The following is a 13,214-nucleotide window of genomic DNA, read 5'->3' as shown; positions in this document are numbered from 1 at the left end:
AAGATAATTAATTTCTATGAAGTTTGTTTTTGAAATAAAAAAGGGAAGAGAAAAAGACTTGGACAGAGGAGGCTGCGCCCACTATGGTAGATGCTAAATATGTGCTCTTATGCAAGGCATCAAAGAATCCATCCTGGCAAAATATCTATAAATATCCCAAATAAGGAGATAGCTTTAAGTATGACTTGCTACCAACAAGCAGATAGAAAGTTATACAAAATCAGGCTTTAATGGTTCTAATCTGAGGGAACTGCCTGTTTATCAGCTGCTCTTCTTCCCTTGAAAAGGGATGTCATTTTTACTGTTTAGTTCATGAAGCAACTGGGGATTTGGTTCTTGTAGCTCCCTGAGTGAGAATGGTTCCCCCTTTTGTTCCTCCTGTGTCCTGCCAGCGCCAACGCCAACGAAGGGGTTGACATTTGCACTGTGTACATAGGCTTGATCTCTTTGTCCTCAGTGTTAAGATACAGGGAAGCATTTCCCCACGGATTTCATGACCTGACCTCTTAATTGCTGTGGTTTAAAATGTATTCTTTTGAGGCAGTGAATACAGATTTGAGATACTGTCTTACTCTTAACAATAGGTTAGTGTTATTTCCCAAAACTCCTCTTGAGACTTGAACGTGCTTTTCCTGGAGCAATAGCCATGACTAAGGCCATAGCCGTCATTCCAGAGCAGTGATGCAGCAGCCTGTGCCCTGTGTTCCCTGCAGGAAGGCAGTGCAAGAGTTAAGAAGGCAGGGCTGGATCTGCCTGGCTTCCTGGGGCCTTTGGCAGGGCCCAGCCCCCGAAGGTAAACACTAAGGTGCAGTAGGTGTATCACTCTGTGCAGAGTTCAGCCCTCTTGCTCACAGCTTGCACAACTTGTAGCACACCAGAACACTGTGGAATCAATGGCTCGCCAGAGTTTCAAGACATGATTAAAAGACTCAAGAAGGCCCTGAAAGAATTTCCTTTAATGGGGAATTGTGTGAGTGAGTACAGTGGGTGAGTTGGTATTTTTTTCTTTCTTCTTTTCTAGCTGTTGGTTTACTTTGGCAAAATGCTTCTGAGCTTAGGTTTAGTGTATGTGCTTGCATGTGTCTGGTTTGGAGAATGAGTATGTTCTTACCTCGCCAAGTGATACTAAAAAGTTACTTGAGATGTGATAATTCCTGGTTTGTGGCAATGACAGAACTGTGAAGCTACTAGAATCTATTTCTTCTTAAAGAAAACATTCCTGTTGAGGAATGCAGGTATGTATATTATTTACAGCAACTACAAGTCTTTAGTTAAATTATCTTGAGAGCCTTGTTACTGCTTTAATTTTATGTCTGCTTTACTCTGAAATTACAGAGGTTAACTCTTTAATGTGGATATATTTACGGCACATGGAATGTTCTTCACACCATTCCTATGCATGGTACTAAAATTGAACAAAAAATGTTACGCTGATTAAAGATTACATCTTTTTGAACTTACGCCATTTTTTCTCTTTTACTAACAAGTTCTAATGAGTTTGGTTTGTGTCAGCCTGCAGTTAAAACTCATGAGTCTGAGCAGAAACAGCATGTGCACACTGCACTGTCCTGAGTCTTGTCATGCAGAGCATTGGCATGTTTTAATCTTTGTACTCGGGGATTGCTACAAGATTGTGTCCCAGGATTTTCAGGATTTTGGCTTTGCCATAGACATATACCTATCATTTATGTTAACTCTTTGTGGAAGTTTTAAATCCTTATTACAAAAAATAAGTATCTCTACAGATACATGATGTGCTGATCATTTTTTGATGGAAGTGTGTTACTTCTGTCCCTAATGGAAGTCACAAGTAGTTAAAATTCTTGCTGTTGTATTTGATCAGGCTGTAGTAATGAGAACTAGCAAACAGCACATATGCTCTTGAGATTTGGCCTGTAATGAGTATTTGTTTCTGCAAGTGAGAGAACATAAAGGCATGGAAATATTTTTGCTCTGACATGTTTTTGTGGCATATTATTGATAATTGCTGCTATATTTTCAGTATGATTGGGGGGTTTTATTAAATCTCGGCATTTTTTCATGCATATAATGCATAATTTTAAAATTATACTGCAATAAATATATCCATGGAAACCAACTGAATGCACGATTTTCAGAGTTTTGTGCTATAAGTCATCACAGTTTGATTAAAACTTCATAGCTAAGAGCAGGCACAGAGGAATGCCTTCAGTGCCTTTTGCAGTTGGCCTAATGCAGATGGATTTTAATGGTGGAGAATTTTATATGGGAAAGAGATTACTGGCCTAAATGAGGTCTGTTTCCCAGAGTGTCAGTTCCCAAAATCCTACCAGTATATGAAAATGTATCACTAAAGTTTTATGCATTTATTGGGACTTAATCCCCCTTGCTATACCTCCTTATCTTTGTTTGAAACACAATTGTTCGGACTGGTAAAAAGCACCTTAAACTCTGCTGCTGTCCTGAGTCCCATACACTTTACTCAGAATCATGCCTACATATTTATGAGTACAGATGTTGATGATAATCAAGCTGTAAAGCATTTTATTGCACCTTCTATATCAAAGGCATGAACTATTATATAATATGTATTATTATACTCATGATAATAGTAACTAACATGTTACTATTTCAGTCACAAGTTGTTTCTTCTCATTAGGGAAAATAAAAACTGTAGATAATTGTTCTTGGAAAAGGAGGGTGAAAGAACTTACGTCTTTACCAGTTCATTCCCTTTCCTGAAGATTCTTAGTGCCTAACCTGGCATTTCTGCCAGCAGGATCCAGTACCCAGCTTGGGTCTCCAGGTGATGTTGTTTTGTTTGTTTCAGTCAAGTGCCTGATGACCCGACCCTGGACGAGTTGTCCCCTCGTGTCCCCAGAGCCGTGTTTGTGAAGCAGGACAATGGGGGCAGCGCCTCAGTCATCCCGGTGGTGTCCTCCAGCCGTGGGCCACCGGGGGAGGAAGAAAAAGAAGTAGCTCCAAATTCTCCTGACTTGAATACCTGCAGTGCTACGTACAGCAATTTGGGTGAGTGAACTCTCACAGGAAAACACAGGAACTGGATGAGATCTTGGATACCTTTCCAGGGTGTGAAGAGGCTTTTCTTCTGAACAGCTTAATACATCTTCATAAGGGTAGCTTTTAATGCCTGTTTAATATTGATTTATAGAAAATAAAGATATATTGTCTCATTCAGAGATGACAACCAAGAAAGTGAAGATTCAACAAACTCAAAGGTTTGTTTTCCTGTAATTTAAAACAGTCTTTTAATTGTCCTTAGTGATAAATATCTCAAATGATTTTTAAAAGAAACATTGTTTTATCTTTTTGGAGGAATTTTTGTCAAAGAGCTTTAAAATGCAGAGCAAGCTACCTAATTTCTTTAGAAGGAATAAGTAGAATTCAGTATTTTTCTAAACTTCAACAAAAGACAGAAGTTATTATTTTAGAGTATCAATAACTGCTAAAACATTTGTACCCATCTTTTGTTGGCTGAAACTGTTCTTATCCTAGTCTGAGAGTTTACTTTTGCTCCTTCCCAATGAGATATGAATGTCCTGAAGGTTCTATTCAATGATTACTGAATTCCTGCCTCATTAAAGAGATACATGGATGCAGGGCTTCTCTGGAAGATAAGGGAGCAAGACAAAGCAGCATCTCCTGATGCACAGTATCAATATTATCAGCCTAATTTTCTGAAGCATTTCGATTTGAAGTACTGTGAATTCAGGGATACCTACAGCCAGGTCTTTGAGAACAAAATGTCTCATTTATTTATATTCCAGGATATCCAAATACATGTTTTTTGTTAACATCCCAATCCTGTAAACACACCAACGTATTAAGCATTTGGCCAAGAGTAAACTGGTTGTGTTGAGATGGCTCACGAGTACAAGGGGTTTAGCATGTCCACACAGGTTTCAGGGATCAAGGACTAAATTTGAAACCCTCAGGTGCATACATTCCTTAGATATTCAGTGAGAGCGTTGCATTTTTTTGCTTAAATGTGAATTAGTGGCAAGCTTATTAGTGCATTCTGCTATTAAAACATTAATGAGGTATTGTTTATAAAGCATAAGGGAGAAAAATATCCCATCCAAGCGTGATGCTAATATCTACCAAGACACTCTTCCTCTAAGGAGGAAAACTAAAATCTGTATGGTGAATTACTCATAGATCTAATGAATTATTTTCAATTTAGTGAGATACATATCTGTATTTGGTGTATTTAGAAGATAGCAACATTGCAGACAGAATCCAGGCAGTTAAGGTCTAGATACATCAGAACTACTTGTACCATGTTTATCCCATGCAGCAAAATACCATTGTAAACACTGGAGCAGGTTGCCCAGAAAAGCTATGGAATCTCTGTCTGTGGAGATACAGCCTGAACTGGAGATGATCTGGACAACCTGCTTCAGCTGACACTGCCTGACCATCTCAAGAGATCCCTTCCATCAGTCCTGGCCTGTGTTAGTGCTGTTCCTAAGTTTGAATGTTCCTTTTTAAAACCATAAAAGTCAACCCCTTAGCACTTTATTTAAAATCATCTCCTCATTCTTGGTTCACTTTGAGCTTTGCTGTCTCCAAAGTAACCTTCTGGTATGAAGGAGTTAAGTTAGCTCTAGGGCTTGCCTGGCTCTGGCTGGGAGAGCTGCCTGTTGGTAGGAGCAATGCTTCCCTAAATGGCACTGAGCTCCCTGGCTGCCCTTCAAAGGCTTTCTGTTTTATTCAAGCAACCTCACTTTCCAATTCAGATGGCAACAGAGAGATTTCTAGGTAGGGACAGAGAATTATTCCTATTTGTTTTCACATCTTGCATCACCTAGGCAGCAAAATCTTATCTTTGGTAGAATTAACAAATACTGGTATGTGAAACTGGAAGAAAGGATAATATGAGAAGCTACATCACGTTTGACTCTTGCCTCAGCTGCAATTAGAGCTACATGCTACAGTTTGTAGTTTGTAAAATACATCATGTGAACATCTCAATTTGCAGCATAATGCATGATGTTCACTTTTTAAACTAATCTGATACATACTCTATGTTTTTTATTAAAAAGCAGATCATATGTCTCTACTTTGATAAACACCTAATCTTCAGTTCTGACATGTCACGTGAAATGTCATGAACAGAAATAACTGCAAGCCTTGGTAAATTTTCATCTGCAGTCAGGTAATAGTTTATATCAGGTACTGCCCTCAAATATATTTGGTTTGGCCTTCCAAGGGACAAGCCCTACAAAACAGAGGGTTCTCCTCCGGGAATCAGTTACAACATAAAAGTGTTGGGTCTTTTATGAGATCCCACCATAATGATAGGATAAGGTATGTTCCTGGCTGTAGAAATAGGAGGAAACTTCAATAGGAGGAGAGAGGTTCTTGACTGCCATAGTCACAGTCAAGCCCTGGTGCCCAGGCTTAAAAGTTTAAGAAGAACGTTTTAAAAATTGTACAGGCTCTAAAGAAAAGCTTTGCAAATGCCTGGTATTGTGGCAAGCACTTCATAGGGACTAATTCAGAATCTGAATCAGTTTAGCTTATCCGAGTCTGGCATTATCATAGTGTGGGTGCTCATGTGGTGAGCAGAACTGTGATGACAGATACCTCTGGTATCAACTATTTAACAAACTCCAGAGGCTGCCACTTGAATCAAGATGAAGAAGCAAATGTTCAAATGTGTAAGGTAGGGCCTAGATGTTTCTTTTGTAAGGAGTTCCTTTATTGTTACAGAAGTTAATTCAGGTAAGCCCTGTAGCTGGTGATAAGGAAGACAATTGACCAGATAATGAAAAGCCTTTCTCTTAAAAATCCTCAAATTGTTCTGTCTTTGTCTGAATTTGTTGGGGAAATTGACTTGATTGAATTTGCATGGCTGTAAGTAGATTAAGGTATTCTCAATATACTCAGGATAGTATTTTTGCAATTGAAAAAAGAATAGGTTATTTCATTATCAGCTGTTTTCCTCTTTACACCTAAAGAAATGTGGAAAAAAAGGAGACTAAGTTTCCAGGCTTTGTGATTGCTGACATTGGAAAAAAATCCTAATCACAGCATCTGCCACGGGGCATGCCTCAGTCAGTTAGACCAGGGCAGTAAACAGTGCTTTAGCCAGGCTGTAAATAAGGTAATGAGATCATTGTTGAGTAAAACTGACAATTCAGTGACAGACAGGGATTACAGCATCAGTCTGGTGCATCTTGTATAATATATAATTACACAGGTAATGTCTTTAACGTGGTATAATAGAGGGTGGGCAGCAGGACCTGTCAAGTCACCAAGCAAACAAGGTGAAGCTTCTCTTTCCTGCATCTTAGAAGAGACCTGTGCCCAGTCTCAAATTATTGCTGAGACACTGGAGGTGCATCACCAATATTACTTAACAAATGTTAGCTTTCCTTTCTGTAACATATATCATCATTCTGGTAAGATTTTTATATATTAAATTAACAATAAATGTGTAAACAATGCAGGATTTAATGCAAATCTGTGTACAGGACAATTTTATAGAATAGTGGTGTACATGGAATTGGGGCTATGAAGCATGCTGGTAGCTTTTGCAGTGGTTGGAAGGTACTTGATGCATTTGTGGGTTTTTTTCATGGTTCAGATATTTTTATCAGCCAGGATAAGAGTTTATTAAGTGTATTAAGTTTATTAAGATGTCAGATTTGATAGTTTCAGCATCTAACATAAATAGGCTGCAATGCAAAGTCTGATGATAAATCAGTTACCCAGAAAAATTAAATTTAAATGCCTTTCTCAAAGGTCTTTCAAAGTTTCAGAACTCTGCATGGTGCCTGGGGACTTAAGCATTAATATTTAAATAGTGTCGTGAGATTCTATAATGGAAGATTTTATTGAACTGTAGAATTATTTAAAGCTCTCTAGAAATCCGCTGTCTGTAAAGAGTTAAATTTTTTTCTGTCACTGAGCAGTCTGGAATCCACTTCAAAGATCTCTCTAAGTGGTAGCCTAATATTGTCCCTGTTCTTCCTTTTCATTTTGCCTCCCAAAAGTGTGGCTCAGGCTGAACTTGCAGTGTTGGAGAGTCTGTGCAGTAGGTAAGGAAACAATGGTTTTAAGCATGCAAGGGGAGAAGGAAAGGATAGGTAAGAAAAAGAAATAAATGCTATGCCAGTATTTCTGTGCAAAAGGACATTCTTGTGCCTTTGACAGGGACAACATTTAAGACAACCTTTTTCTTGCTAGGCAATGAATTTGTAAAAATTGGGCCGTGTAATTTCCTGCCATGCTTGGAGAAAGCTGAGCTGCAAAGACAGGACCAATAGCTATGAAAGAAATGTACAGTGTTAAGAACTCGGCATAGAAACAGTGCAGACACAAAACTTTTCAACTGTGTAATACAGATGGTTAGATTTCAATATGGAAAACTTGTTCTTGTGGGAAGAAACTATACTGTAACATAGCAGGTTATACAAACTCATTTTTCTCAGCTGAGAGTACTTGAAACAGTAACTACAGAATGACTTGTACATTCAGTTCTCTGGATCCTGCCACCCCTCCAGACATATGAAAAAACAACTTCTCGTTACGAAAACCTTCTCCAATTCTGCTTGGATGTCACAGTGCCAGTAGCTATGAAAAAGCAACACTGGTTGCAGTCTCAACACTCTCCTCTGTGTGAATGGCTTTTGAAGGACAGAGCCATTAAAGCAGACAGAAAATAAGAGAATTGAGCAGTAACACTGTTTTAAATCTTACCTTTCTTGGAGAGAGCTCCTGCTGGTGCTCGGGATGTTCATCTTGCTCTAATTTGTTTCCTTGTTTCCCTCTAGTACCTGTGCATCCCTGGGTTAGCAAGTCCCACAAGCAAGGCACGTTAGCAAACTGCCTCCTGAATAGCGTCTCTGTCAAACCCCAGCAGTCAGGCTGTCTTAGAAGAGTGGGGAAGAGGGTGAGGAGGAGAAAACAGGCAAGTGATCTTTAGCACAGAATGTTGCTGGGGAGAAGTACATAGGTCACGGATTTTGTAAGAGTGAGCAGTTGTGGAAGAGGACACATTTGGATGAGTAAGACAATTGCATACAAAAGAGAAATGAACTTGTCTCAGGATTAAGCAAAAGGCATCTGGATGTGTGTCTGGCATGCAGACATCAATTCTGCTTTTGACTTGGAATCATACCACACTCTACCTCTGCAAAAGGAACCCCCGTGACAGAGTTCCTGTAGTGCCCCGCTGCACCAAAATTCAATGCTGCAGCACAGCAAACACTTGCTGCAATACAAAGGAGCAATAGGGCCCCCTGAGTCCCCCAAGAGTTAAATTTTTTTTAGCAACCTTTGCAACAATTCAGTGTCTTCCCTGAATATCAGGTATGTACAAAACTGATAGAATTTCCTGCTCAAAACTTGGTTTTTTAAACGCTGGAATAGCCAGGCTTATCATTAAATCCATAAGGCTCTTCTGAGGGTTTCTGGAGCTTAAACAAAAGATAGGGATAGAACTTTCATTTGTGATGTTGTCTCCTTGGAATGATTGAAAAGAGAATGATTGTTAAGACAGCAGGGTGCAAGGCTGTTCTGTTTGTGGATACATATAAAAATACTATCCTCTCTGATCTTCTGAAATTAGAAAGTGTATTTCAGCATTCTAACCCTGCATTCCAGGGTTTGGTACATCCTGGCCATGTGGATTTTGGGTTCTGTAGTATTCATAAAAACTGTAACAACATACCTTAAAATGCAAAGGAAGCTAATATTTTTCTCTTTTTGCAAACTGCAAATTCATTAATTATTAATTATGAATTGAAGTGATGTAATCCAGATTGGAATCTTAGATCCCACTAGTCTGGTTCAGCATTCCTGTTTAGTCCTCTCTTTACAAGGATTTGGTGGGCTTGGCAGTGTTAACAGTTGGACTCTGATCTTAAAGGTCTTTTCAGCCTAAATGATTTTATGATTCAGCACATTATAAATAGTCAAACAGTTACAGTGTCTGTTCCCTTACTAGAAAAGATGCTCAGCTGCAATTATTCAGAGCATCCATTTCTGGTCTGCCATTTTCAACTGTCAGAGTTGGCTTCCTACCTTATTATGATAGTCAGTGAACCTCCCAGGAGTAGTAGAAAGCTTATAAAATAATTTCTCTGAAAATAGCAGTTGATTATTAAGAGTGGAAAGATCTCATTTTGATATGAGTAACAACAGTTGAATTGTCCCAGAGCAGCAAGTTGGTCATTTGTACTGTGTGTTTATTAGTTTTTATTCTCCATTATATTATTGTCATTTATTTATTCTGCATTTCCAAGGATTCTGGCACTTATAAAACATAATTGCTCTCTATAAAAGCCATCCAAAACACATGACAGGAAGTTTATCTTCCCTGGATTCACACAGATGTCTGAAACTAGAAATTCCATGCTTGTGTGTGTGTAACCTGCCATTTGGAATCTCTCAAGTTCTGGTTATTTCTGAATATAATAACTAGGTCTGGTTATCTCTGAATGTAATACTGCCAGCAAAGGTACCCATGGCAAGTAAGGAAGGGAAATGCATTAGAGAAGTTACAGTCAGGGGGAGGGCATGTGAGTTTTAATAGGTAGAAACTATTGCTGTCAAAATATGATCCTACTCTTGATGGCAACACACCTGTCAGCTTGAGTGAAAGTTGGCTTAACTTCCTTGATTTCACTGTGTGAATCTCCTGGGGCAATCCTGACTCCCTGATGTGACCACCATCTCATCTGTGTTATTTGTGTCTGGCAGTTTCTGGGTTCCATTCTGAAATAAGATTTTCAGCCTGTCTAGTGCATTTCCCAGTTGTTTTATGGACTATTATCCACCCTTAGTTTTATCACATTTGAATAGAAAGTAAGGAATAATATTACAGTCAGTTGACTGCAGAAAAAGCTACAGGACGCTGGGTGTAATTGCTGAAACTGGACTTGGCCAAAGTGTCAAATTGAGGTTTGGTTTTTGCTTGTAGTTCTTGTCATTGATCTGATAAAATGGCAGCCTTGCTAGCACCGAAACTGATTTCAATATATATGCCAAGGTCAGATCAAGACTGGCTGGATGTAATTAAATATATGTGATGCTGATTTGGTAATTTACTTTCTAATAAGTTCATCTTTTCATAAATGTATCTAGGGTTTTTTGAAATGTTGGGGGGCTCCTAGTCAGGGTTTTGGGGGTTTTTTGCCTTAAACTTCTTTGCAGAGTGCAAACAGGAGTGGCGCATAAAAGTACTTTAACCTTCTCTTACTATTATCTTTATCTACAGGACAGTCCAGAGCAGCCATGATCCCTCCAAAACAGCCAAGGCAACCCAAGGGAGCTTTGGATGATGCCATTGCCTTTGGAGGACTGGCAGACCAGGAGACAGTGAACAACTTGCAGCCAACACCACCTCCACTGCCAAAGAAAACAATTTTGAGAGCTAACACAGAGCCAACTCCCCGAGATCTCCAGAAGCAGGCTCTGGAGAACAACCTGTGCATCATGGCCAATCCCACCTATGACATTGACACCAACTGGGAAGCAAGCAGCGCCTGCTCTTCAGTCAGCCTGGAGCTCAAGGTCCTGGACAACGAGTCAGGAGATTCCTTGGACAGGCCAACAGAGAAACTAAGGGCAGCCACCTCAGCAACTAACAGTGTTTCCAGCCTAACCACTATCAGTATTAAGGACCGGTGTTCCAACAGCATGGAGTCCCTGACGGGGAGGCGCCTCTCGCAGGCCAAGCAGGGCCGAGGCATCCAGAAGCCGCAGAGACAAGCACTTTATCGAGGCATCGAAAACAGAGAGGAGGTGGTGGGGAAAATCCGCAGCCTTCACGCTGATTCGCTGAAGAAGCTGGCACTTAAATGTGAAGACTTGTTCATGGCTGGGCAGAAGGACCAGCTGCGCTTCGGGGTGGACAGCTGGTCAGATTTCAGGCTCACCAGCGACAAGCCGTGCTGCGAGGCGGGCGATGCCGTTTACTACCCCGCGTCTTACGCAAAAGATCCTCTCAACAATTATGCAGTCAAGGTAAGAGGGGCTTGAGAAATGGTGATCTGAGGAATCTGTGACAAAATGTGACAACAGCCATACTTTGCACCACATCCAGTAGTGATAGGGCCTACTGCTGGCAGATGTGTGAGAAGTAGTACAAGAGTACAAGCTCTTCCTTCTGTCAAGATCCATGTGTGGCATTGGTATCTGCTGTTTAATTGCATATGTTTTTATTGCAGCTCCAAAATAATTGAAAGAAAATCAACACATCTTAGTCTGTACTATGGTCATTGCTTAATGATGTTTTGAAGGAAAAGCTGTATTATTTAACGTGTGTCAGCAGTTTTTTGGAAACTCACAATAACAAAATCCTTTGATTCACCTGCATGCAGAGGAAATTAAATCATCACTCCTAGTTAGGAAAGTTTTCCTAAAAAATGGAAAAGTTCTCCATTTTCAAAGCCATGTAATTTCAAATGTAAATTCTAGGGTAAGTTCTTTTTGTTCCCATACAAGGTCTTAGATTTTCACCAGTGTTCATTACCAACCTTTCAAAATCTCTGCCTAGCCATCAGTGTTTGCCTTATAAATTCTTCAGCTAACACATTAAAGAAATAAGATTTACTAGATTTACTGCTAATATATTAATGCCTAGCTGGCAGCTATCTCACCAGATATTGTTATTTCATGGACTTTTATATAGCTAGTTCTTTCTGAGTGCCGTATCTCTGCACTTCTCGATGCTTATCTGGTAGGAAGATAGTGAGAAGGACGGCTGAGACTCATAGCACTGTCAGGCTTCCTGTGTGACCTTGAGTAAATCACTGAACTTCTGACTCCTCCTTGTTGAAACTGAGATAAACATTTATTGCCTGACACAGATGTGTGAGGCCTGAGCTGTTATTCCTTATAGCTGACATTCTCACAAGGGTGGTGCTTTACAGGAACAAAATGTTGTTACCACTCCTACATGACTGTTTACAATTAAGATATAAAAAACTGAAAGGTAAGATTGGTGCAGCTAATATGTTTTTCTGAGACCTGAAAAGGTATCATTTTAATGCAGATTTCTGGGCCTAACCATTTCTATTTCATTAATTATTAAGGACTTCATATTGGAAAAGATGTGAAATGAAATATGGATGTCTTGGAGCTGCTATGTCCAGTGGTACAAAGCAGCCAAGGAAGAACCAGACCATGAATGTATTTGGCAATCAGCTCTGGTCCAGAATCAGCATCTGGCATTGCTCACTGCTGGCTTGGAGGGTTTTGCTTTAATACAATAATGCAAAATGGTTGCTTCTAGGCCCCAAACTGGTATTTTTCTATATAGACAGGTTTGAGTTATCACTAATGTGATACCTCTTTGCACATCACAGATGTGCCTTTAAAGTATTCCCTGGCAGGCAAGACCTATGTCATTGTTTTGTTATCCATTTTGTTATCCTGTTCTCCAAAATGTATTTCCCTTGTAGAAAGGCAGAGAGAAGAAAGAACAGCAGTGTAACATGGTCAAATATGTGCTAAATTTTCATTTTTTTGTAATTCAGGTGTCTTAAAAATAGTTCTCAGACTAACAAGGTTTATTGCATTGTAATAGATGTGAGTGAAGTATCCACAAAATATCCTTGAGCTGGAGGTCACCAGGAGCTGTTGTGCTGTTATGATGAGAGGAAAAGTTCCTCTTGAAAATAGCCCCCTGGCACTTAATGTGATAGAGAAAGGTGTTGGCCAACCAAGTTGATCTTTGACTTATAAGCCATTGGCCCAGGATCAGATTTGTCCACAAGCTCATAAGCACAGATTGCTGTTACATTACACAGAGATTTGGGGAATTTCACTTTAACAAACATGCTGATTTTTACTACCATGGGTGTTTTTCATGTGAGCCAAATTACATAGTAATCTACCTTCAACAAATAACCTATGTCTTCCTGCCACTTTAAATCCCTCGTCCCCAAAACAGGATGGAAAATGTAGTGAGATGAAAATTAACTGCTGTGCCTACTGAATCCAAAATACAGTCTCCCTGTTATTTTGGATCAAGTCTTAGAAATACACTTTGAAAGTGTATATGGAGCCATGTGTTTGGATGGTGTAAATTAATGTAGCTCTTTTGAGTTTTGTAGAACTACCTAAGCAACACTGGCTAACAATTCAGACAGTTCTAAGGTTTTATGATTTTAATATTAGATCTGAGAAACAATGTCATAATGAGATTTTTTTAATTATTATTCTCTTCATAGAAAATTAGAGATTCACCCCCAAACAGT

The 13,214-nt window shown here is 39.4% G+C and overlaps 1 protein-coding gene across 7 annotated transcripts in view; it reads left to right on the top strand.

Annotated features, from left to right (window-relative positions):
* Nucleotides 1-13,214, top strand: part of PEAK1 (pseudopodium enriched atypical kinase 1) — a 110,193-nt gene that overhangs the window by 82,969 nt on the left and 14,010 nt on the right. For 6 of the 7 annotated variants that reach the window (XM_048317416.1, XM_048317413.1, XM_048317418.1 and 3 more), the window contains 3 exons: nucleotides 871-987; nucleotides 2,810-3,009; nucleotides 10,229-10,977. In XM_048317416.1, coding sequence (XP_048173373.1) covers nucleotides 871-987; nucleotides 2,810-3,009; nucleotides 10,229-10,977 — 1,066 coding nt within the window. The remainder of the gene's footprint in view (nucleotides 1-870; nucleotides 988-2,809; nucleotides 3,010-10,228; nucleotides 10,978-13,214) is intronic. The other variant, XM_048317419.1, reaches the window with a different exon arrangement.

Source organism: Corvus hawaiiensis, chromosome 13, assembly GCF_020740725.1.
Source record: "Corvus hawaiiensis isolate bCorHaw1 chromosome 13, bCorHaw1.pri.cur, whole genome shotgun sequence".
Taxonomy (NCBI): Eukaryota; Metazoa; Chordata; class Aves; order Passeriformes; family Corvidae; genus Corvus; species Corvus hawaiiensis.
This window is presented reverse-complemented; position numbering and strand designations above follow the sequence as displayed.